General features: G+C 39.8%; 1 protein-coding gene across 1 annotated transcript in view; it reads left to right on the top strand.

The window, feature by feature from the left end:
- The window catches only part of TRPM6 (transient receptor potential cation channel subfamily M member 6), a 119,224-nt gene extending 98,965 nt beyond the window's left edge, over positions 1-20,259 (top strand). Inside the window, exons 34-40 of the mRNA XM_045562611.1 lie at positions 706-771; positions 3,240-3,526; positions 3,792-3,874; positions 4,625-4,830; positions 10,781-10,832; positions 15,526-15,632; positions 18,426-20,259. Coding sequence (XP_045418567.1) covers positions 706-771; positions 3,240-3,526; positions 3,792-3,874; positions 4,625-4,830; positions 10,781-10,832; positions 15,526-15,632; positions 18,426-18,559 — 935 coding nt within the window. The 3' untranslated portion in view covers positions 18,560-20,259. The remainder of the gene's footprint in view (positions 1-705; positions 772-3,239; positions 3,527-3,791; positions 3,875-4,624; positions 4,831-10,780; positions 10,833-15,525; positions 15,633-18,425) is intronic.
- Positions 20,260-26,765: the final 6,506 nt, after the last annotated feature.

The raw sequence follows: 26,765 nt of genomic DNA, 5'->3' as shown, positions 1-26,765 counted from the left end.
TTATATCAAGGTCATTTGTTCAGGGGCCAGTAATTGACTGACTGCCTTATCCTGAATTCCCCTCTGTAGTGAAGTGTTTCAGAGGATTCCAGACTCCTCGTTCCAGGCTCTTAGTACTGGGCTTTTCAGCTCAGCATTTATCTATTCTTTTGACTCCGATTGTCAACTTAAGATTAAGTCTCTGGTGAGGAATACCGAAACCCACAGTGACTCTGATCTATTAGGGTATGGCTCATAACAGGAAAATGCACTTCGTTTGCTTCTAATTAAAATTGGTCTTCAGCGCTCTCTGGGAAAAGAAGGTGAACTGCGCGAAGTGAACAGTAGGTGGCTCCACAGTCCACTGTGCTTCGGAAAAGGAAAACGGAGAACGAAGACCACACATTAAAATGCCGTTTAAAAAGCAAGTCCCACCTATGTATGGATTAGGACGTGATTTGGCATTCAGGAGAGTGGAGGTGTTAACTCTACCTCGGACCATGTGATATAACCATATGTAAAATGTTTCTAAGACTGGGATATGCTTCCTAAGGCATGGTTTTTTTTTAAACTGTATTATAGATAATATTTTTGATAATGGTAAAAATAAGCGGTCTTTGATATTAAATATTTTAGCATTAGCTCAATATATCGATGTGGAGAGTCCTTCTGTAAATCCAAGCCACTGGTGCATACTTAAAATAGGAAATCTGTTTTTGTTTGCAGCCATTGAAAGGAATAATTTAATGAGGCTCTCTCAGACCATACCGTTTACACCAATCCAACTGTTTGGTGAGTAGCACTTCTACCTTCTCGAGGCTATGCCAGGGCAGAGGCATAACCATCTGAGTAAATCAAAAGAGAAACATTGCCTCATTTCAGTTGAAAGTTTTGTTTTGCTGATGGTTGTAGTTTAGTGAGATTTGTTTCTAAAACGAACGCTCTTGTTAACTGCCACAGCCAGCATGTAGGGTCAAAATCGAATACTGTGGGGATGGGACCGATGAGGAGCAGCAGTTGGGAAGAAAGCAATAATGTTGCACCTGGCATCCGCTGACTCAAGGCTGGAAGTAAGTAGGAAAGAAAAGAACAAACCAGCCATGCATAATAAGCACAGAAGAAAGCGATACATGTCAATATGGTGAAAACCAACAGGCATGTGAAGAGAAATGCTTTGTGTATTGTTTTTTGTTTGTTTGTTTTGTTTCGTGTACACTAATTGCTCTTACCTCAGACAGCAAATGCCATTTTTAAAGGCAGGAGCAGTGAAGAAAAACAAGCTCACATTAGCCAGGGCTACCAAAGTTTCTCTGTCTGGCAGGAGAAGGCGTGAGACAATTGACAATATAATAAATAAATGTTCCCACACTGTCCTTGATCTTGTTCTCCTCACACTGTTCACATGGGGGACAGACCAGGTTGGCTTCTGAGAGCTAATGCAGATGACTTTTCCTTCCGCTTGGCTTCATGGCTGGTCTTGCAAATCAATAGTTTTGCTCTAAAGCCTCTAGGGGTTTAGAATGCCAAAGAGATCTAAAGTGGCATTTATTTATCTGGGCATCAAGGATAAATATTTGAAAATATGTTGTTAAGCATTACCTAGATGTGTTTATTGGTAAGGAATTAGGTGCTAGAGTGAGGGAATAGAGTTCTTTCTTGGTAAGCCAGTACAGTGTTCACCAAAAAAACTCATTTGAAGCAAAGGTGTAAGGAGGAAATGAAACACAGCTTCAACAGAAGCTGTGTATAGATTATGTTACCTCTGTTGATAATTATTTAACACATTGACTGCCACACTAGAAAAAAAATCTTTTTCCTTGGGGCCATGGTGTTTTATTGCAAAAATAGAATAAAAACTTCGAAAACAAAATGATTCTAATTCAATGAAAAAAAAATTTTTTTTATTGTTTTCTGTGAGTGAGTTACATGCAACTTGAAAACTAGGTCACGCAGCTCCCGAGGTGAAGAGACGTGTGAGTTACATATGCTTCACTAGGTGCTGGGCTCAAAACGAGCGTGAGTTAAATACAACTTGTGTGGCAGTTAATGTGTTAACCCATTGGTAAAGTCTAGGCTACATAAGAACTGCTCCCTGTTCAACAGCCTAAAAGTAGACACTCTATAGCAGTTAAGTAGCATTTTGTATCTGAAATCCTCAAGTGGGATTGAGTTTGTATCTGAGGTTCTAGTTCACTTTAACCATGTTAAGCTATTTAATCTTTACAACAACCCAATGAAATGGACATTATTTTCATCTCCATTTACTGATGAGGAAATTGAGGCTTTATGTAACTTGTCCGAAGGTGCAAAGGAGAGAGGGAAAGGCTCTGGAGTAAGACCTTGGAGTATGAACTGGCTCCAGCTGGGTTAAACCATGCATTCTCAATGGTGTAATATCCCAAAGGGAGAAAAAAAAAAAAAGCCAAAACCAGCCTTGTTTTCTTTTTTAGGTATAAAGCACAGAACTACATATAGTAGCTGTCTAACCATATAGACAGTAATTTTTCATACAGCATAAGGATTCCTAATCCAAAAATTCAATACCTCAAATTCTCCAAAATCTGAAACTTTTTGAGTGCTAACATGATGCCACAAGTGGAAAATTCCACACCTGACCTCATGTGACAGGTCCAATACACAATCAAAAGCTTGATTCATGCACAAAATTATTTGAAATATTACATAAAATTACCTTCAGGCTATGTGTATAAGGTATATAGGAAACATAAATGAATTTTGTATTTCGAATTGGGTTGCATCCCCAAGGTATCTCATTATGTATATGGAAATATTCCAAAAATCTGGAAAAATCTGAAATTTGAAGCACTTCTGGCCTCAGACATTTTGGGTAGAGGAGACTCAACCTGTATTAATATGTTATGGGAGGAGCAATTAGAAAAATAAGACTCCTTAGGGGGATGATAATGAACAAAGACACGAGGTTAAACAGACTCTTAACAAAAGACGCATATTGTTACCACTTTGGTTTTGTTTTTGTCTAGTTATTGTCTCTAGTAAGAACAACTTAATTCTTGTGTATCTTCTGGCACTTAGTCCCTTTTCTACCTTCCCAGATTTACTAGACAATAAATAATGTGGAAACACGGTCAGATCCTTGTCCTTATTCTGCTCCAGTCCCTGCTAGTTCCATTCTCTTGTGATTATTTGGGCAACTGAACTGATTCTGCACTGATACTGGGGACACTGTCCGTGTTGCAGACACAGTGATCCCATTGAATCCCTCACCTTCCTCTTTGTAGCAGGAGAAGAAATAACTATCTACAGGCTGGAGGAGAGTTCTCCTTTGAACCTTGATAAAAGCATGTCCTCTTGGTCCCAGCATGGGAGAGCTGCAATGATCCAGGTGCTGTCCCAAGAGGAGATGGATGGTGGCCTCCGCAAAGCCATGAGAGTCATCAGCACTTGGTCTGAGGATGACGTTCTCAAGCCAGGACAGGTTTTCATTGTGAAGTCCTTTCTGCCTGAGGTTGTGCAGATGTGGCAAAAAATCTTCCAGGAGAGTACTGTGCTTCATCTTTGCCTCAGGGTAAGTCTCATACTTAGAGACCCATAGTCCAGATGGATAGGCCAAAGAAAAGAGGTCTGGCTATATCATTATCTAAGGCTATTATCTCCAACCCACAGGGGAGCCCATTACTTTTTAGAGGTAGTAGGTTTTGTTATTTTCACTTGGTAGGGCTTTTGCCTTTGGGTTGGGGAGTAGTGGGAGATGAATATAGCTAAAAATCACATTATCATCATAGGTTTGTGATAGTAAACCAACATTTTTATCAATGTTCCCCATTTTGTAGGAAATTCAACAACAAAGAGCTGCTCAAAAACTGATCTATACCTTCAACCAAGTGAAGCCACAAACCATTCCCTACACGCCAAGGTAAGAAGATCTTGGCATTCTGGTCCTTCATTTTAGTAGGGATTTCTATAAGTCTCTTTTCAGCACCTTAGTCATGAGAAATCAGACCCATGGGGGAGTTCCCTACGACCTTATTTTTGGGTTCTTCCTTCCATAATTATGGAGATGGGTAGAAGGAGAATTAGACATTCTAGGGATACCTTAGCTTAAATCGCAGAACTTAGGTGAGCAGAAAAAAGAAGTTCAGGCAGAGCCCATGGCTAACATTTAAATTATGTGAAACAGAGAGATCCTGGGTGTAGTTACTAATAATGTCCAGGAGCATTATGGCAGGAAAGCATTTCTATTTTAAGCATGGTTTCTTCCCCCAATATCTTATAGAGATTAGGAACTTTGTAAGAATGAACTCTTGTTACTTTCACTTGAGTGACTCTGTACACTTGGATTCATTTATTGAGACAAATCATAATTTGGTGCTGAAGACCTATAGTAAAGCTTTATTGTTTCATTTACAAGGAACTTTATAAAGCACAGTTGGGTCCGGTACTCATAAAAGAGTTGGAAAGGTTCCTCAAAGGGAAGTGAGGTGGGTAAATGTGGGGAAAAACTCTTAATCTTTGTATCCCGTCTTTCCATAAAAAAGGCAAGGGCATGTGCATTGAGGCTGCATCAGACTAGCATTCGGTAATCTTTCCTGCTACTGACCGTGTAGTAAGGTAAATCCTGCTTTTGCTGTCTTGTGGGGATCAATGGCCTCTTTTTTCCTGGCAGGTTCCTGGAAGCTTTCTTAATCTACTGCCATTCAGCCAACCAATGGTTGACCATTGAGAAGTATATGACAGGGGAGTTCCGGAAGTACAACAACAACAATGGTGATGAAATCACCCCCAGCAACACCCTGGAGGAGCTGATGTTGGCTTTTTCCCACTGGACCTATGAGTATACTCGGGGAGAGCTTCTGGTTTTAGATTTGCAAGGTGATTGATGATGTAGGTTTTATAACAAGCATGAGGCAAAGTGTAAAGAGATCTTGTAAGAGCTAGGATGGGCAATGTATGGAGTTGCTCTATCTAGCTTTGAAGGGATGTGGGGACATTTATTTCAGAGTCATTGTACAGTAATGACCATGGTACCTACTATATTATTTCCCACTTAGATGGAGTGAAAAATGTAAGCAGATGATTAGCTGCTTAAAATTTAAAGACATCTGAAATTTTGAACTAAATGGGAGAGTGATTTTTGTACCAATTTTTTCAGTTTTATGGCTTTACCTTAGTCTTATGTTCACAATAAGCATAGGTATTCATTTCATACATATAGGAAAGTTTAAATTCTGGGTATTTTTCATGATTTTAAGATCATTGCTTTAGCCATTTATAATTTAGCTTGCTCTCTTTGCTGTGTCCCTTGATATAATGGTTCATGAAAGTACGTACGCACTCAGTCTGAGAGAGGCAACACAGTGCACTCTTATTTAAGGAAAATTTTTGATCAGCACATCTCTCTACTATCACCACCTCACAGCGACTTATAATCCTACAGCACAGAGTATCTCCAGCAGGCTTTCTGTGCAGGGACAGAACGAAATATGTATTAAGGCCAAAGTTTAGTCCTTGGGCTCACTGACTGGGGCTTTGGTTTAAATAAGGGATTTAGCCCAGGAACTTTCATAGAAGTTACCTCATTTAATCCCAGAAGCAGCACCTTGAGGTAGATATTATAGGGAATTTGGGCCTAGAAAGTTTAAATAACTGGCCCAATGTTGCACAGCTGCTTAAGGGGGAGCCAGGACACAGACCTGAACTGGTTTGACCATCCACATTCTTTTCTTTTCACTCTACTATCTTTTATTTCCTTAAGAGTTTCCTACCTAGAGGATATAACCATCTTATGGTTCATTGAAACAACTTGGGCCTTTTTCTTTTCCTCTCTGACTTTCCCAGCTCTCTGGTTCTGGAAGTCTATGCTGAAAGCCAGGCTTGGATGCTGGGAGAGTCCAGATAAACAGACAGTCCTGGGGCACCATAAGCAAAGTCCAGTAAGACTGCAAAGTCACACTGATTGAAATTTAAGTCACATGCTCAAGGATGCAGAAGCAATTTTTAAACTATATATAAGTACTTCTGTCCTTTGAGATTTCGGCTATTCACAGGGTTGAATTATATTTCTAACCCTCGAACGCAGTATTTTAGGAAGCAATATAAACAAAGTTAAAATGACCAAGATGATTCAGCTTTTAAACAAGCAAGTTCTGGATCCATATAAACCCAGAGCATTGGATGCCCAAGGCATCTGTTTTTGTAGTTCAAGTTGGGGAAAGATTGTTTTCATCTATACTTGACTGTTTGTGCTTTGAGCTTTGGGTGGAGTTGTTTAAAAAGGAAAAACAGAAACAAAAAAACAACCAAAGAAAAACTTTAAGGAATTAATGATGACTCTTCTGTGTGTTTTGTATTCCACTTAAATAGGTTTTTGTTTAATGATGTTTATGTTTGGGGATTTTTATGTCTCTTAGTAATCCAAAGTGACATTAAACAGAATAAATGCTGTGTTGATAGTCTTGGGGGGAAAAGAGAATTAACTTTATTCTTTTACTGGGCAATTATGTGAATTGCAGAAATAGGCCACTCCAAATAAACTATGTCAAAACATTGACCTTCAAAGAAGGGAAGAGTGGACGTCATAGAATGAGCGTAATGAAATTTGAGATACTTATCGGAGAGTTTTGACCAATTGGTTAGGCCTGAATTTGTGGAAGAACATGAATCCTATAATAGTAATTATAAACAGTTCTACTACTACTATAGTATTAGCTAACATTTACTAAGTACTTGTTTTGTGCCAGCCACTTGACTAAAGGCTTATGTGTATTATTATATTTAATCCAAACCAGCTTGGAAAGGAAAAATGGGGAAAATATAATGTATTTTTAAAGTCTCTTAACAGTGTCTAGTTCAGTTTTGTATTGTATCTCATTTATTTGTATTTCTAGTTTTTGGAGAGACGACGTGCATTGCCTGGGTGGTGGGAGTGGAGGAGGAGAGGCTCAGGGGCAGCGGTGAGGAGGAGGGCTCAGGAGTTGCAGTGCTGGGGTCTGACTCCCGGCCCCACCATGCATTAGCTGCATGGTCCGCAGAGCTACCACCTTGAGTTCCACTTCCCTCATTTGTAAATGGGGACAATAGCATTATGCACTCAAGTCGTAGGGTTGCTAAGAGGTGGAAATGAGACAAGTTCCTGACACGTAGCCCTCAGTAAATGTTATTGTTTTCATTAGTATTAGTCTCTGTGTGGCCCTTTAAAATGGAGGTTCATCTGCAGTTTTGGGGACTCTACTCTCAGCTGTGTGACCCCGGGGGTACTGCAGGGAGACTCCAGTTTCGGTCTCTGTAGAATAAGGACCTCATCAGTGTGCTGTGGCTCCCTACTGCTCTGAGGGAAAGAAGTGAGACATAACTCGGGTAGTCTGTTCTTTCACTTTCTTCTTTTCTTCCCCTCTTTGCTTTCTTCCAAGGGGGTGACAATCATTAACCCAGAAACTGCCACACCAGGCCAGGAAGCTGTACTCTAAGGAGAGGCGTGACCAATTTCCAGTCACTTGTAATTATACTGAAGTTTTCTGGTCTCTTTCCACTTAAAAACCCTACGTGTGAGGGCCTGAATCATCATCATTATATTTAAAATCCAACATTTAATTCCCAGCAATGGAAATTAAAAATAATTGTATTTCAAATTATAATGGTTCATAGCGTTTTTTTTTTTTAGCTCATTATTTTTCAAAGGACTTGTGGAGATATTAATTCCTTATTCAACAAAATAGTTTCCAGAATAAGTCAGCTTTAGCATCAGCATTATGAATTGTGCTGCTACAAAGAAGGTAGCTTGTTTCCACAGATGTAGATGTACCCAAAGGTGCTTTGGGTCAGAATGTGAATCTCTGAGTTGCTTATAAGGGCCTGCTGCATATCCTGGACATGGGCATTTACTCTGTTAAAGCTGGTAAAGAGATATCATTGGTATTTTTAGATGTCAAAATGTCTCATTTTTTCCATGTTTTCCAAACATTAAGTAGAATGTGTGGGTAGGAGGAGCTCTGATGTTACAGTTTGCCAATTTGGTGATTCCTGTGTATCTGGGAGAGACAGCTAGTGGCGTGGCATGATTGTGTGAATGCTGTTGGTTCTATTGGAGCGCTGCGTTACTCTCTAGTTTTCGTACTTTGGAAGGCCCTTCTGCCACTTGTGGGCCCGAAAATATGTATTTATTAGCTAATCTTGAACTGTCAGATTGGGTTTAGGGGTAGAAAGGTTTGTGGATACTTTTTACCCTCATTCTTATAAGGGGTTCTGTTCGTTAGAGAACACAGTACTGAGATAATCGGAAACATGATTTTGCCAATGGTCAAAGAGTAAAATTTCACTTCGCAAGAGGTCTTTAATAGAAGAAAGATAATAAAAATAACAGTTAACATTTTATAGCTTCCTATGGGTCAGATACTTTGCCAAGCAGTTTGTGTGCAATAATTCATTTAATCTTCTCGGTAACTCTGTAAGACAAGGTCTGTAATTATTCACACTTTCAGCTGACACAACTGAGATTCAGAGAGGTTAAGGAAGGTATCCAGGCTACACACCTAGAAGGTGATGGAGCTGTGAGTGGAACCTGGATCCTTTCGCTTCTGCCTAGGGAGCTGCAAGATTTAAACTAAACAGAGACTGATCCGATTTTGATAGACATTTTTTGTTCCTACAAAACTTCCTTTTTCCTAATTGACATTTCATCTTTAGGTACTGTGCATATTCCTAGCTTAAACTTAACAGTTTTCTCAGACATCAGCTTAAGGCTTTCATCCTTGTTGTAAACTTCAGGCTTAAAGTTAGGTCTGCACTTAAACAGGTAAAGGATTTGTAGCCTCTAATCTCTCTACTGGTGGTGTTAGGGTCATCTTTCTGTCTGTCGTTCTGTTTTCTCCAGGGTTAGAAAAGCAGGGTCTCTCTACGCTGTTCTTTCTTATATATGTGATGAGAAGAATATATAGAGCCCAGCTTCTTCTTATGACTTTTTGTTTAAAAAGAATAAGGGCCAAGCAAAGCACATTTTACACACTTCCCTTGTGCTTGTGTTTCAGTCTTGCTTTCTCTACCCCTATTCGAAATCAGTGCACAAAGGTATTCTAAGCCAGGGGTTCTGAAAAAGTCCCAGGATAGAATTCAGAGGGTCTGTACACTTTGATGAGAAAATACATTACACCTTTATTTTCACTAACCTGTGACTGAAATTCATCATTCCCTTCAGTTATGTTGTAGATCACAAACCACAGTGGTATTAGTGGTACCTGTGACTGTTTGCAATAGAAATTATAGATATTAACGTAGCATATTACAATGTTGGCAGATATCTCAAAATACTGTTTATATTTGCCACTTCTTGGATGTTATAGTAGTTAATAGACCTATGCTAGATCCTGTTATTTAGTGTATTAATAAAGAGGCCCATGTATTCCAATATCAGTATTTAAATATTTTAGTAACTGTATTTCAGTATCTTTGGTTTCTTTTAAAATCCTATGTACTTAAATTATGCATTTTCAAACATTATTCTGAGAATGGGCTCCCTTAGTTTTACCAGACTTACAAACAGGGTCATAACATAAAACATATCTAGGTTACTCCATGTTATTTTGCTAAGGAAGTCAGTTTCTTAGGATAAAAGTCTGTAAGGATGACAGTTTCTTGTGAAGGTTTGGGATATTGTAAAACATACAGAACATAGCAAAAATCTTTTTAAGAAAAGATTAGAAAACATGAGTTTTTTTAAAAAAAATAGAAAACCTGAGTCTTCAATAAGTAGAGATACATAACAATGTTGTAAATATCATATAATTTTTAAATAATCTTTCCACAAGGCTGGTCTCTTTCAAGCAAAGAGAACAAGTGCTAATTAGAGAATGATCTCAGAAATCGCACAATTTGGATTGTGCACAAATGGTACATTCACCTGTCTGACTGGTGGACCTAGAATGCTACCACCATTGGAAATCAACCTCCTCACTGTTTGCATTTTACGAGATTCACTTTGATCTCTATTTTGATAAATTTCAGCTTTAAATTGCACCTATGGTATCCTTTTAGGCTTTGGTGTCATTTTTTAAAGGGTAAATTTTATTGAAGACTAACATACATTCAGAAAAGTGTATGTAGCATAAGCCTACCTCTCAAAGAATTTCCACAACTGAGCACACAGGTATAACTAGCACCCAGATCAAAAATTTAGTGTCATTTTTTATTCTACTGTTTATAAATGCTATATATATGTAGCATTTGATGTGTCTCTTTGATGGAGCAGAGGTTGTACCTGCAAAACTATACAGCACCATGCACCTTGCTGAGCACTGATGGAGTCCACCTAAGGAGACCACAGACTAGTGGGAGGAACACAAACTTTGGCTCAGCTTCAAACCTGTTATGACCATGCCTGGACTGTGCAGTCTCTGACAAACGACATAATGTCTCTGAACATCAATGCACTCATTGATATAAATGAGAACAGAATGTAAAATAAGGATATGAGGATAATACTCTTATGATTGCTAATAGGTCATGAAAAATAAAATTAAGAATGTCTAGTATACACAAGTGAGAAATGAATGACAGATGCTACCACTGGTAACAGCAAACACACCACTAAAACATTCATTTGTGGCCTAGAAGTTATTATAACAGAGGGGGTAGGGGAAGACAGTGCATTAATGTAAATTTTCAAAGACTCTTGGACAATTTTTATAGTACATTTAATTTACATGGTGTGTAATTTACCACAGAGTGACTGAATTTTAAAATAAGGAATTAGGATTTAATTATTATCTTCTTGAATTTCTAAGAAAATGAAACCTCCATTTGCTAAATGAATTTTGTTTCTTCTTTTGAGGCGTTGGAGAAAATTTGACAGATCCATCTGTTATAAAACCTGAAGACAAACAGTAAGTTAATTTATGTGTTATCATTTAGAAAATTGCATTTAACACATTGTAAATGGTTTTTAAAAATAATTTATAAACATATATGTTTCTTGCCTAGATCCTAGAAAGGTTTTGAGGCAGCTTATGTCTATAGACCCAATATAATAAGATTTTTAAAAAAGCATAGATTAGGGAATGGGGGTAAAAAGAAAACATGGACATAAAATAAGATTAAATCTGGAGTTAAGTTAATACACATAAATGGAAATTATAAGGACCAGTGCAGTAGTCAGAACTGGGTTGCAGATTTGACTCTGAGTGTTGTAGTGGCTGAAACACAAGAAAAATATGGGTAAGTTTAGCCTCTACAGGCTTTGACATGAAAATAATTAACGTCATAGGAGAAGCAGTTTCCTTTGTTGCCCTCACAATGGAGTCATTGCATCTTATCATGGGTGGCATCTTCCATCACATGCTTATGAAATGAAACTGAGGGCATAAGGTGTTCTATTTAGTAACAGCAAATCTGAGACCCCAAAACAATGGGGCTTAAATATGAAGTATAAGATTACCTGAATTAATTCGTAGCTGAAGTTTAAATTATATAAAGGGTGAGTCACCTGCATGTCCTTGAATTCCCATGGGCATTTTATTCCATAAGCAAGTTTTTGGGAAGACTTGGCAGCAGAGAATCTGAGGTTATGTTCTTCTGTTAATGGTGGAGCAGGAAGAAGTGATGGTGTTCATTAAGCATTGATCAACATGGCAGACAATAGTGGTTGCCAAACATGAGCTTGCATCATGATCACCAGGAGAGCTTGTTAAAACACAGATTGCTGGGCCCCACCCCTCGAGTCTCTGATTCTGTAGTTTTGGGGTGAGGCCAAATAATCTGCATTTCTAACAAGTTCCCAGGTGATTTTGATACTCCAAAGACCACTCTTTAAGAACTACTAACACACAGCGTTTTTACTTTTTAGTTGTCATAAATGTCTATACTTGATCCCTGGGTGGTAGAAAATATATATAAACTATATAACTGGACACTCCCAATACAATACAATCTGAAATGTTTACTTTCCTTCCCGCAGAACTCATATTATGTTCACTGCATTAATGCTCTGTTTTTTAATGGAATGATTTAATCTAAATATGTACAATGGGTAGGTTTCTTTTCTTTTTTTTTGGAGACATGGTCTCTGTCGCCAGACTAGAGTGCAGAGGTGTGATCACAGCTCACTGCAACCTCCAACTCCCAGGCTCAAGTGACCCTCCTGCCTCAGCCTCCTGAGTAGCTGGGACTACAAGCATGTACCACTATGCCCAGATAATTTAAAAAATTTTTTTTGTAGAGATGGGGGGTCTCACTGTGTTGCTCAGGCTGGTCTTGAACTCCTGGCCTCAAGCGATCCTCCCACCTTGGCCTCCCAATGTGCTGGGATTAACAGTGTGAGCTACCACATGTGGCTTCTTAAATATGTAGACTTCCATGCAAAGAAGTCCATCTCCTAAAAGTGTATTACGCATTTATTGGACTAGGTGAGCCAGACAAGGTAAAAGTGATCCATATTGCTCGTATGCACCTAATTTTTATGATATTTATTTGACTGTGGAGCCCATGTTGTAACCCTTAGGGTATACATAAAGACATTATTATTTTTCACTTTCGCAGGGCTAAAGTGTTTTTAGCTAAGAATATTATTTCTTCAGTAGCCTTGTGTGCCCAAGAGGTAGTAGTAGGAAACTTGTACTGTAAGTACTTTCTTTATAATTTTGCAGTAGATTTTTTTTGCATATATAATGGATGAAGTTTATGTATACTGTCTATCATTTATTAAATTATGACCTTGGCATATGTCATTTAATATGACCTGAATATTCCATCTTTTAGAATTTTAAAATTATATTATCCCACTTGACAGTTGAGTATTTAATTGCATTCTATAGGCCAATGGCTCTCAATTTCTATTAAGGTCACCTGGGGAACTTAAAAAAAAAAAAGATGCCCAGGATTGGCATCAAATTAGAATCTCTGAAGATAGGACCCTGATGCTTATATTTTTTAAAAGTTCCCCGTGTGATTCTGTAAGCAACCAGGGTTGACAACCTCTGTCTTATGGAAACTTTTATCTTTTATGACTTGAGGATACTGATGGGATGGCATCATTGTGGCCTGGTTTTGTGGGGTCACCCAGTTTTGGGTGCAGTTGGTCTTCATGGTCAAGATAACAAGGAATGCAATTTTCTCATGACAGTGGGGAATTACATCTAATTAGTTTGATGAGGCTCACATCTTTGAATGCCTTCTGTGTTGAAGCCCTTGCTGCTCAAAGCAGGGGCCACGGATCAACCACATCAGCATCATCTGGGACATCGTTAGGCAGAATCTCAGGAAACTTCTGAGACCTACCGAACCCGAATCTGAATTTTCCTAAGATCCTCAGGTCGTTGGGTATAAATTAAAGTTTGAGAAGCACCGATCTGATCAAGTGTTTCCACGTAATTTATAATATTTTAGCCTTAGCAACAATGGAAGTAAGCGTTCTCGATCCCAGTTCGCAAATGAGAATACTGAGGCTCAGAGAAGATGGTAACTTGCCTAGGAGGAAAAGGGGTCAATGAAAGGGAATGATCCTCTACCAAAAGAGATGTTTTTGTGGTGTAAATTCTAAGATTGTTTCTAATGCCCATTGTCTCTGAACTCTCCCCAAACTTCTGCCTTGGTTATTGGTAGTTTGGGATTATATCTTTTTAGCTTACTGCCTTGATGGTTTTGGGCATTTGACAAGTATGAGACGATGATGAGATGTTCTTTAGTAAATCTATGTATAGATGGCACTAATTAGCGTTTCCTCGCATGTGGAACCAAGCTACCACCTGCTTTTCCTGTGTTGTGAAAAATCTGGAAAACAGCTACTTGTATTTTTTTTTTTTTAAACCTGATTATCTGAGACTGCCTAGAGCCAGGCTGTAGGGTATAGATGCAAATGAATGTCCCTACAACCCCCCTTCACTCTCCCCTGCACAGGGAGTAGTTGAACCCCTGATATATACATTGGTGGTAATTTTGATTATTTGGTTTTAACTTTCACAAAGCTCGTAGAGGGAAATGATTTCGTGTACTGCTTTTATCTGAGAATCAATGCTACATCTCCACGTTGGGAGTTTTCGTGCTTTACTGGGAGGGAAGAAATGGCAGGTAAGGAATGCAAATGAGTGAAATATTCCCAACAGGGTCAGGCTGGAGAGACTATAAAAAAAGGAATTCTTCAATTTAAATGACTAAAATAATGCCTTCGTTTTCACTTTCCCAACGTCAGAGAATTCTGGTCTAAATACCAAGTGAGTCTACTTTTTGCCACCTTCAGTTTCACCTTATTGAAGTGGTTCTTTACCAGATGGACCGAAAGAGGGGAATAGTTAACAGGAGGCAGCTTATGCAGCCGGGTAAATACCACCAGAGCTGTACTTTGTAAAAGCGATTGAGTGACCGGGAAAGTTAATCCTGGGTGTCTGCTCACTTTGTCTTCCCAAGAGATTTCCTCCACCTACTCGCCTCGGAGCAAAGAGGCAATCTGAGATCAAACTGACATCAGCCCTCATTCTGAGCTTGGCACATCTTCAGAGCAGCTACTGTTATTCTGCCAAAAGGAAGTGGAAATTGAGATAAATGTTTCAGTCCTCTGATGGAAAAAAGTCCATTTTTTACACCGCAATCCTTTTGAAAAACCGCATTCCTTAGAAGCGAAGTTTATTGTTTCCTTTTGTGATAGTTTGCTTTTCTTTTTTCTTAAGACATGGTATTTAAGAGCAGTAATTGAGTTCAGATTTTAAAATGTGCTGTTTCCACTCTGCATGTCATTAAAATAAAATATTAGCTTTCGTAAAGTTTCTTGGGAAGTGTTTCTGGTGTGCTGTGTTCTGGAAGTGTTTGTGGTGTGCAAAGTGTCAAAGCCTGAAGAATAACGGTTGTACCTGATATGCTATGGATGTACCTGGATGAACATTGACCTTAGAATCTGCTAGGGACCTATTATAATTACAGAGTATTCAAAATGTTCCCCTGTATATACTGACTCTATTTATAATTTTGTCATCTACGTGGAGCATATGTAGTTTACTGCCACAATCACATTATCAATAGCCTTGTCTTTCCAGGAAGAGGCCAGCTATTATAGCAGTTTGCAGGGTAGAAAGTGGCTTTTGAAAGAGCCATGACTACTGGATCTAGGGTTTACTCTGGTATTTGTTTTTCAGGACGCTTGTTGTAAGAAAAGTATTTGGGTTGGAAACAATGTATATGCATCTTTTTAGAAGGTGTGTTCCAATAGCAAATTTATTTTACTTTATACCTTACCTTTGGGGTATTCTCAGAGAACATTTGGTAATGAATGTCATTCTCTCACCCCATATGCATTAAAAAGGGTTTCGCTGTATTTTGTCTTAATGTGGTACATAGAAAATTCACTCTTCTATCAGATTAGCGTTGAAATGCGTTTCACAGTAGGTCTCGGAGTTGGGTACAAAGATTTAAGTGCATTTGAATTTTAAATTTGCAAACCTAACATTGTTGCTTCCCCAAAGTGCTCTGTTCTTTGTTGGCTCCTTCGAGTTTACTGGGTTACTACGGGATACTGTTCGGCATCTCAGAGAATCCTAGTTGAGTTCCTTTTTCTTAGCTGTGATCTAATTGATATTCTGATATTTCCTCTAGATCAAGAGGAATGGTGTTTGGACCAGCCAATTTGGGGGAAGATGCAATTAGAAACTTCATTGCAAAACATCGTTGCAACTCCTGCTGCCGGAAGCTCAAACTCCCGGGTATGCCGCCAACAGTTCTATTTTTCTCTAAGTAAATCTCTCATAGAACAACATCCATTGTAACCTGGGATAGAGTAGAAAATCTTAATCACATTTTTATCTCATTCGCAGTCATTCGCAGAGCCTGACTTTCTGACTGCAAAATTTTCAAGTCTCTAAAGGGATTAAAAGGACAGGGATTTACTTTAGGTTCTGCCAAAATGTGATAAAACAACATGGGGCCCAATACTTGTCACAGTCACTCCAAGGGAAAACTTTCACTGACTTAAATGGGGTGAAATCTGACCGAGGCAGGTCTCTGCCCCTCTGCTTTGGATCATGGCTGCAGCGTGGTGCCCACAGCATTCCTTTTCTATTCTAATCTACCCACTGGACACTTTGGAGGGCGTGGTATGGAGGAAAATAATGGCCATCAATTAAAATGGTGCTAAAAACCTGCCACTTTAAACATACATTGTAATACTTTTTTTTTTAAAAAAAATCTGACTCAATAATGTAGTCCACTTTCTCTGAAACCAATATAGTCGCCACAGAAAATATTCCTAATATAAAAGCAAGCAGCTGGAAGCCTGTGCCCTCCAAATTGGCAGTCTCAGCTCTGTTGTATTCTTTTCTTTTGTCTCAGAAGGGAGGCTTTCCGTCCCCCTCAGCTTGCTCGCTGTTTTTCTTTGGTCACACCAAACTTGTCCTTAAAATGGGATTTCACATATTTTAAGTTGAGTAGCCTTTCCTGCCTTCGAGTAAATGATCTTACCCCGCATTGGAAATCAGTAAGAGAGCACCAGCCATCGTAACCTGCGATGGAGCAGGTGTAAAGTTGTAACAAAAAGGGGCAATTTCTGGTCTTGTTGGATAGGTGAGCTCTTGTGGGCAAGACCTAGCAAAAGACTGGGAGTTGGAGCAGGCCTCCAGGCCCAGTGGGAATATAGTGTGTCAGCCAGGGGTGGTGGAGGGGGTGGGAGATGGGGAGATCAAAACAGAGCAGTCAAGGAGTGGGGGGGCCGTGACTCTCATGACTGCTGGGACTCGCTCTTACAAATCACGCACCCGGCCTGGTCAAAGAGACCACTGCAGAGCTGAGCTGCCCACTGGCCTCCTCTCTGGTCAGAAGGAGCCCAGGAAGGGGCTGGGCTGAGGGGCACTGGGGCCTCCAGGTGAGGGCCTTGTAGGAGGTATGAGCTGGCATGTATCTGAGTCATCCCATGATTGCAGGCTGGAGTCCAACCATTAACTCCACGTCCTCAGGCTCTGGCCTCTCTCCAGGTCTGATTCACTGTACCCTGGACAGGGGAGCCTCCATTCTTAAAGACACAGGGACTACACTGACCAGCCGGGAGGCAGGGAGACTCTAGACATAACTTGCTACTTCTAACCCTTGAGCCCAGTTAGCTGTTCTGTAGGATTGAGGTTGAGATAATTTTTTTTATACTACACTGGTGGGTTTTGAGTGAGTAATTCAGTAATTTCTCCATTTCTAGTCCTAATTCGTGTTTCTTTTCAAAACCTTAGTTTTTAACTAACATTTAAGTAGAAATAAGAAATATCTTCATTTCCTCACATTTGGTAGTTTGTCAAACAGGATTAGAGGCAATTTTTCTTTTTTGTTTGAGTATGCTTTACTTTTTTTTTTTTTTTTTCAGAGAGGCAGTTTAGTGGAAAGGGCATGGGATCTAGAGCCAGACAGATTGAACTCACATCCCAGTTCTGCTTTGTACAAGCTATGTGACCTTGGGCCTCAGTTTCCTTATCTGTAAACTGGGCATAATAGCACCTGTCTCATAAAGTTGGTGTGAGGACTCAATTAAATGACATATGTATATGTTCAATAAATGTTGGTTCTTATTAAAATGTAATATGGGCTGGGCATGGTGGCTCACACCTGTAATCCTAGCACTTTGGGAGGCTGAGGCAGGAGGATTGCTTGAGGTCAGGAGTTTGAGACCAGCCTGAGCAAGAGCGAGACCCATCTCTACAAAAAATAAAAACATTAGCCAGGCAGCTACTTGGGAGGCTGAGGCAGGAGGATCACTTGTGTCCAGGAGTTTGAGGTTTCAGTGAGCTGGGATGACACCACTGCACTCTAGTGAGGTATACAAAGCAAGACCCTGTCTCAAACAAATATATATACATATATACATATATATATGTATATAAAATATGTATTAGCTTATGTCCAGGTAATCCCCATTGAACATTAAAATTAATATGGGAAACACATGTTTCAGGTTACCAAATGTAATCAGTACAGCACAAAAAGGTGTACAAACATTTAAAACCTATTTTCCTCCATACCTTTCTCCCCAAAGTTACCCCTATTATTAATTTTTAATTTCTTTTTTCAAATGGAAAAAGGAGGCCTTAGGAAGCATAGGATCTGATAGCTGGATGAAACTTTTCAGGCAGCACCAAACCTGAGGTATAGCTTCTGTTGCAGAAAACTGACCACTGATCTGGAGCCACCATTGGCTGCCCTCCCTGCCCTGCCCGTCCCTCTGCAGTGGAAATGCCCAGTTTCCAGCTCGGCCTCGCTTAACTCTGGCCAGGTTGTGCCTTATAGGGCATTGCATATTGAATCCCTGCCCTGCAAACAGTGCCTAAAAAGCATGGGGGAGTTAGGGTCTCTCGTGGGCATTGCAGTGGAGAGGAGGCTTAGCTAGTTTGAACATGGTCTGGGGTTTAGGAAGAAGAGACCTCTCAGAACACTTGCCAAAGCCTAAAGCCCGTCCACTCTATCTGCACGAACGGTAGGTTCTTGGGGATCCACTATTACCTTCCTACTTGTCTTCCTTGCAGATTTAAAAAGAAACGACTATTCCCCTGGAAGGATAAATTCCACCTTTGGACCCGAGGTCAAAATAGAACCAGCCGAGGGACATCCAGTAAGGGAGAGGGCTAGAAATTCCCCAGAAGATCATACACGACTGTGAAAAGGGGAGAAGCAAGATGGCCACGTGCTGGCCCCTCCTGCCATGAGCTCTACGGTGACATCGATCGGTTGACGTAACCGTTATGAATTACATCCGAGTCTCCGTCAGGACCGCGTTACGCCTTGGGCTCCTTGGGACACGCCTTCTGAGCCTCCCTCTGCCCCGACCCAAGGCCTCACGGGTGTATGATGATTGGGTTCTCCTAGGTACTGACCTCTGTGCAGGGCACTTTGCGTCTCCATCCTCAAGTGCCTCAGAAAGACCCTTGGACGAGTCAGCTGGGAATGGTGTTCCTTTATACCTCATTGCTTTAGCTGGTCGTTTGGAACCCTTGCGGCAGAATGCTGCACGCCAAAGCTCCAGGGGGATGAGTTTAATTTATTTTCTCACTGCATGTGCAGACAGCGCCCCTCCACCGCTATTCATCACCTCACCCCCAGACTGTATTTATGTCTATATATGTACAAAAAAAAAAGTTATGTGACTTCCTCCTCTCCACAGCATAGGACTTTGAATAGCAACACTAGGGAAAACAATGGAATGAGGGTGTCTATGCACAGATTGGAGCACCCTCCTGCACAAGCTAACCTGCAAAAAGTTAGTAGCCTGGTGAAATCTAAAGGGGTTTGAGGTATTGTCAGTGAATTCTACGATGCCTGAGCCTTTCAGGTTTCCCTGAAAGAAAGGAAAAGGGAAATCTAAAACAAATGCTCTTGCATTTTTCCTTTTTTTTTCAAATAAGAGAACAAAGCTATGAAAAACTGGAAATTCTTGAGAGAGGGTTTCCCTTCCCTTAAGCTCAGGGGTATTATCAGTTAGAGTTGACTAAGTCAACCTTTAAAACATCACTCCCTTTTCTAAAGTTGCATATATAATATTGCAGGCTAAATTACCCTATGTCAGGAAGGTGTGATTTCAGACTGAAAACAGGCTTCCCAGGTTTTCAGGTGTTTGCTTCCTTCCAGGTGCAAAGTTCCCAAGCCTTAAAGTGTGCTGTATATATTTTAAAGTACTGCCTGAGAATACGTTGCCAGTTTCCCACGAAGAACTGGAAGCTACAGTGAGTAGCATGTTTGGGGGATCAGTTGTCCCTCTTGCATGCTGGGCCGGGTTGCCCTACCTCAGAGCAAGCATGAGCTTTCCACACACGGAGAGGTAGAGGGCTGGGAACGCTCTCCCCTCTCCTCCTGAATCTCCTTTTTTTTATTATAAGGTGCTCCAATCTACCAGCAGCAAACCTCCAGGGTTTGAAAATTTTCAGCTTACCATTATCTTTGATTCTTATGTTAGCTGACTTGCTGCTAAACCTGCTCTCATACTCTACTCTCCTGCCTTCTTTGGTTATACTTCAGAGGAAATGTTGCTTAGGGCGATGGAAAACCAAAAATTTAGTTTGCCGATGATTGTGTCTGATTCTTGTAAGTTTGAGTTATACAAGGGCTAATTTCTACCCCTTTACTTTGGTCTCGGGGGTGGTGGGAGGCGGGAAATTTGGGTGATTTTTTGATTGGCAATGAGGATAAAGTAAATATTTTTCAGGGACTTAACAGCTTTATCCTTTTCTGTGAATCAATAAGGAATCAATTGGTACTCCAGTGCTGCATTCAACGATGGGAAGAGGCAGAGTTTGCCTATCCAAGGGTCGAACTAAAGGCATCAATTCATTGGTCAAATATTTGTTACCTGGAATGGAACTTGAAAGCAAATACACTTTGATTTCAAATTTCTGTGGTGTGCTGTTTTGTTTTGTTTTAAGAAAAATCAACAGAATAATATTTTTAAAAGGCAAATTGCTGGGCGAAGGTCACTGTGGGATTGCTTGCATGCAAATACTGATGTGGCATTCTTGGCTTTGAGTGATTGGTGACCACAAAAGGGTAGAGTGTTCATTCATGCAGTCAATTTTATCCAATAGATATTTATTAAGTGCCTTCTCAGTACTTCATTAGTGATGAGGATGCAGTGGTGAATGTGGCATTTCTGTGCCCTCAAAAAGCTCCGTCTCATGTTCCTTTTTGCTTGTTTTTTGTTCCACATTTAAATTTCTAGTTAGTGCTAAAAAGAAAAAATCCAGAGATGTGACCCATACCCTATCTGCCAGTGGGCAGTAGGTTTGGACTGGGATAAGAAAATTAGGGCAAAGGAGAAGACATAGCTAGGGCTGGTTTTAGGAACCACCAAGGAAAAACAGACTCCATAATCCTCATCTGAACACAAAGCCCAGATCACAGATGGGATCTGCCTCTGGGGACCAGAGAAGCAGCCAGGTCCCAGAGCCCTCTTCTGCAGGCATCCAGGGCATTGGAGTTTCTTTCCAAGAGGCTGTATAGGGTCTTGGAGAGACTTCTGCCCCATGCTGTCTTAAGGCTTCTTATGGCTCTGGGGAGTGGAATTAAATATAGTTTTTTGAGTGTGTCTTACCCTGTTACTATTTTCTGTGGCTTTGCAAAACAAGTACTGGGGGTGGCTAAGACTCCCAATGATCATTGAGTCAATGCTTTGAAAAAAATTGTTTTTTTTGGTGGTGGTCGTTTGTTACTGTTATTTTAGATGAGACTGATGGCTCTGGTTCTACAAGTCATGACACAGATGCACTTGTTATGTCTTGTCCTTCTCAATCAGTCACCAACATCTAGCACAAAACATGGCACCTAATGTGCTTTTGGTAATATTTGTTGAAAGAAATAATAAAACTTTCAAATGCTAGTGGATTTCCTTCACTAGGTAATAAATCAGATTTGCATTTTTAATCTAGAAGGAAATGATTACCAATTCCTTAAGACCCAACACAATTCTTTTGATCTCTCTCTGTTTTAATTTTCTAAGAAATAGCTTTTAACAACCTACACCTTGTCTATTGAATTCTCACCCAGTTCTTGTCCTTATCACCATTGGTGATAACGCCAGAGTGCAGTCCTTTACTGGTGACTATTGAAATGAGATGATAACTTCCCAGAAATGGCCTAGAAATAATCATCACTTTATTACCCTTTGAAAAGAAGATTGATAGAAAAGTCATTTGAAAGATGGTTCATTACCATGCCCTAGTATGATTTCTTTACTCACATCTCTCCAAAGCATGAGAAAAGGAGGATTATTCTCTGAGGTCGGAATTTGAAGGCTGTGTGTTTACCTCTTTGAAGTCTTGGTATTTAATTTTCTGTAGTCATTTCTTGGGCAATTTTCTAAGAAACCAGTTGAAGCTAATTTATCATAAGTTAAAGTCAAATGACAGAAAAGATTTTTCCCCTTTAACAGCATTTTATTCCACAGAGGTTAGCTTCTGAAGGAAAATGAGACTTAAATAGCATTTCAAATCTCCAGCCACATGGGTGGGTACACAGAATAGAAAGGATTCTCGAAACCAAACTGATTTTTTGTTTAGCATCGTTATTATTTTGTGACTTTTCTTTCTAGACCATAATGTACAGATAAAATACTGTATTTTTGTGAAACACTTTCTTAAAAATAATTAGATAAGTTGCTTAATTTTTCAAAGAAAGACTTAGTTCTCAAGGGATAACAAACCTTGGTCTCTATCATTCTCAGTCTTTTAATATAACTTTATATAATTCATTTAACCTTTCTGTTAACCCCTAATGCTGAAATGGAGATGAAGATTCTTACCTTTTCAAATGAAGGTGAATGATAATGAGAGAACATTTATAAAGTTCTTTGAGAATCTCATTTAAAAGGCTTCTTGCGATCATGATATCCAGTTTAATAAATGATAAGGGATTTTCATTTTTGATATTATGTGATCATTATTTAATGTTTACAGAGGATGCTCAGTGGACCTGTTTCAGTATAAACACAAAAGTGATTTCTGCTATTTCTCCCTTCCTAAGGGGAAAAAGCTCATTGCTCCTTTTTTGTTTTAAAACTTAATTAAACAGTTCAAAATTAGGAAATTCACCATTTCACAGTATGTCTTATTTATTTAGCTTTTTGATGGATTTAGGTTTATCCAGTTAATTTCTGTTGCCATCCTCTGCCCAAAGCAAGCCTTCTAGGAGAAGGGGTAAAAGCCCAAAGCTGGCACCATCACGGGTGACATTTGGGGGCATGAAAAGAGAGTAGGTTTAGAATACTGATGCTTGTAAAACTTGAAGTTTTTTTAAAAAATTTTAATTAACAGTGATTTACATTTTGTCAGCACAGGGCTTAGTAATAAGACCATTCTTGCCTTTAGCTTGCTGGCATCTTCTTTTAGCAACTAACTTCCTTCTCATCTTCTCCTAGTGGATTTTTTCACTGTGAACCTTTACAAATTCCATCTGCTGGGGCCGGGCATGATGGCTCACGCCTGTAATCCCAAAACTTTGGGAGGCCAAAGTGGGAGGATCACTTGAGCCCAGAAGTTCGAGACCAACCTGGGCAACATAGTGAGACCCTGTATCTGCAAAAAATAAAAAAAATTAACCAGGTGTGGTGGGGCATGCCTGTACTCCCAGCTACTTGGGAGACTGAGACAGGAGGATTGCTTGAGCCCAGAAATTTGAGGTTACAGTGAGCTGTGATCATGCCACTGTACTCTAGCCTGGGTGACAGAGCAAGACCCTGCCTCTAAAAAAAAAAAAAAAAAAAAATTCCATCTGCTAAATTAGTTACAAAGTCCTCACAAATGTTCTTGTGGAGACTCTTTTGCTAATGACTGTCTCAAAGTGGCCATAACAATCACCTTTTGCTGGAGGGATTTGGGGAAATATCATTGATATCATGGGTTTGCACTTTGGCTTGGATGACTCTTTTGCTCTGTGTCCTACTGGTCACCACCCACAGGTCATGGAGCCTCAGGATGCTTTGGTGACCAAAAGAAACCCTCAGTGTGTTGCCCTATTTTGGAATTCCCTATTCGGCTTTGAAAGTTTGTTAGTAAGGACTTGGGAAGCAGAGTGCTGGCAACAACAGTGAAGGGGAGGGTGAGAAGTGATGGTCAAGTGCATGCGTCTGCTGTGGGTGAGGTTAGAGAGGGTCATGGATGGTGGCAGGATTGGTGAATTATTTTACTGAGGAAGTAGGGAGTGATGTGTTCTGGAAGATCACATGTATGTTGCAGATGATGGGATGTTTGCCTACCATGAAAGGGCTTTTGGGGAATATCTCAAGAGATAGGGTGGGAAGAGAATGTGGTGGTGATTTGTGGTTTATGCAACTGTTTGGTGTATATCCTGCTTAAAAAATATTTTTTGAGCCTTGCCACATGTTGTGCCCTGACACTAAGGTTAGACATATTAGATAAGATCTGTTTCTGTCTTCAAGGGTCTCCAAGACAAATAAAAAGTTTGCAATATATTGATCCATCATTGCCCAGCAATTATAATCCTTATAAGGATAACTTTTTATTATTATTATAGGTAACATGTATTGAGCAGTCATTATGCCCTAGGCATTATATCCTAGGCAGGTGTGTTAAATGTGCACTGTACATAATTTCATTTAATCTGAACAATAACTTAATGAGCTAGGTTTATTATGCCCATTATAAAGATTTGAAAATGCTGCTTATAAGTAACTTGACTAAGTCAGCTACTAAAGAGGGAGCTGAGATTTAAAAGTAGATCAAATCAATGACATAGAAAGCTATATAATGCTAGCCAGCACACTCAAAATTTCTACAGCATGAATGCCTATGGTGTTTTGAGATGCAGATTTGAAAATCAGTACCTAACTTAGGCCATTAGATGAGAAAATCCAAACGGGGGCCTGTAGAATGTTTCCTGGTGTCCTCTCTGCTTCTGTCATATCAAGGAAATCTTTCTTGGACAGTTAGTTATTGGCCATCTGTGGACCCTTTGAGTCCATGGAAAAGCCACTCCCTCTTGATGTGTCATGAGGGAATGGGTGGGTTCTTTTGAGCCTGGCACTGTATCTGCCAGTGAATTTTTCTGCCTCCACTTGCATTTCTCCCACCATTATTATTATTTTTTTTTGCCTTCCTAGACGACTAGGTATTTGTTGGTCAACACAACAGTACTTACCATTTGATAGCATCTAGGGACACGCCAGCTTATCAATTTATAGTGAAAAATAGAGGCTATGCAAACTACAAAACTTTTATCAGCCTGGCCATCACACTGTGTCCCTGGAGACCTTGGAAGCTGGATTATAATCAGGAAGTTGCATGAAGTGCATGGAATCAGAACAAAGAGAGGTAGATAAATCAAATTTTTAATGGTGTCAGGCTAAGACATCCTGTTTCATCTCATCTTCTCTGGAGAGATGGGCCTGCCAGTGGGAGTGGAACACTCAAAGTCTGAAATGCTTCAGACTGATTCCAAAGGATGCAACAGACTTTCAAGCAACTCTCAGATCAGCCTTGAGAAACAGGGGCAATAATGAGAAAATATCACTTTTCTCTTCTTCCATCCTCCTCTCCCTCCCTCCCTCCTTCCCTTCCTTCCTTTTTTCCTTTTTCTGATTCCTTCTTTCTGTTACATCTTTTTACACTACACCGGCTGCAAATGTGGACCAAGAAATACCATTAATTTTATAAGTGAGAAACCAACTTCCCAGAAATGTAGAATTAGAAAATGTGAGAGCTAAAACGACAGATACTGACAATGAGATCCAAAGAAATTGTGTTTCACCCAAAGTTAATGTACTTACTATTAGAGGAGGGACTAGAACTCAGGCCTCCTAAATCACCGTTGTTTAGCCTGAGGATGGCCACATTTTTATATCAAAGTAAATTATGTTTTCTTGTTGTATTAAAATCCTTCTCTGCTTTCCTGAAAAATATTCAGAATATTTATGTATCTAAATTTTTTAACTTGGAAATCTTTATAAGACTGTCACTAAGATGAGCCAAGTGAGATTTTAATTGTCTGTGTTTTTCAATGAAAATAATTCATTAGATAAGTGACTTTAAAACCCCAGTTGCAAAATGATATTGCAAATTAATGATTTTTACCAAGTCTCTTTGCTGATTTGTATGTCTCTCCCCTACCCCTCCCACTGCCACCGTATGTGTGTTTAATAATGAGAAAGTAGCTACTTGGGTGAGTATAAAAAAAACCTCTTTGGCCTGTAGCATCTTGAATTTTCCTAGAAGAGGCTGTGTGGGTTGGTAGAAAATTCTCTTGGCCTTGGAGCCAGATGGACTTGAGTTTGAACTTAAGCTCTGCCACTGAATAGTTTGTGGCCTTGGGCAACTTGAACCTCAATCTGTCATCTGAACATGGCAGGATAATCTGTTAATATACTGACTTTTGTTTCTTTATGCTGTTCTCCATTTCAAGAGGTAAGCGGATCTTGTGCCTCAGGACATTAATTGCATATGACATGAGTTGCAAAGCCCCAATATGACAACCTCCCTTTAAGACTTCTGGAAATGGATGAGAGCTATAACTTGGAGTTGCTGAGGCAGAGGGAGCCTACCCCAGGAAAGAGAAAAGAGATTAATTCATAGAGAGAGGGAAGATGATGATGTTTTTAGTAAGAGGTGTAGGACTAATTCGTAGGTATCAGGAGGACTGACAAGAGCTGTGGCCTAAGAAGTTGATGCGGGTCCTAAAACAAATGGAGCCACCTGCCTGTGAATTGACCACATGGGCCTGAGCTGTGGGCCTGGTGGCCTAAAGGTTAGAAGCCCTCCCTGCTTTCCAGGCCCCCTGTAAACTACTTTTGTTCTCATATGTTTTAGAATCCCCAAATTTGACTAATATTGACTCTCATCATGGTAGAGAGGTGACTTCTGTCTAGACTTACGCAGGTAAGATAATGCGCCATTTCTTACACCTGAGTGCTGTAGAGCAAATTCACCTCTGTTACCTGATGTCTACCAAGCAGGATGATCCTGAGAACTAAAGATAATGTACATAAAGCACTTGGTACAGTGTCTGGTGCACAATAGGCAGGATGGGAAATTGCAAATAATTTCACATTATGAACGCTTTCATATTCAAATTATAAATAATTAAGTTATTTTGTTTCATCACCAAAATCTCCAAACCAAAATTGGTGGAGCTGGAGGTGCTTCTCTTTCCAACTGAAAGACCAAATAATTCATGACTGAGATCCTGGAATGCCAGAATTGGAAGGGTTCTATATTAGGGTAAGCTAGGCCACAACAATAAACAGACACAAAAATGTGATGACTTAACACAGGAGACATTTATTTCATGCTTACTTAAAATTCTAGGACAGTCTGTGGCAAGTGGTTGGGTTCTCTGTGCCACATGATCTTTTGGGGACCCAAGCTGAC

This window comes from Lemur catta, chromosome 10 (genome assembly GCF_020740605.2).
Source record: "Lemur catta isolate mLemCat1 chromosome 10, mLemCat1.pri, whole genome shotgun sequence".
Lineage (NCBI taxonomy): Eukaryota > Metazoa > Chordata > Mammalia > Primates > Lemuridae > Lemur > Lemur catta.
This window is presented reverse-complemented; position numbering and strand designations above follow the sequence as displayed.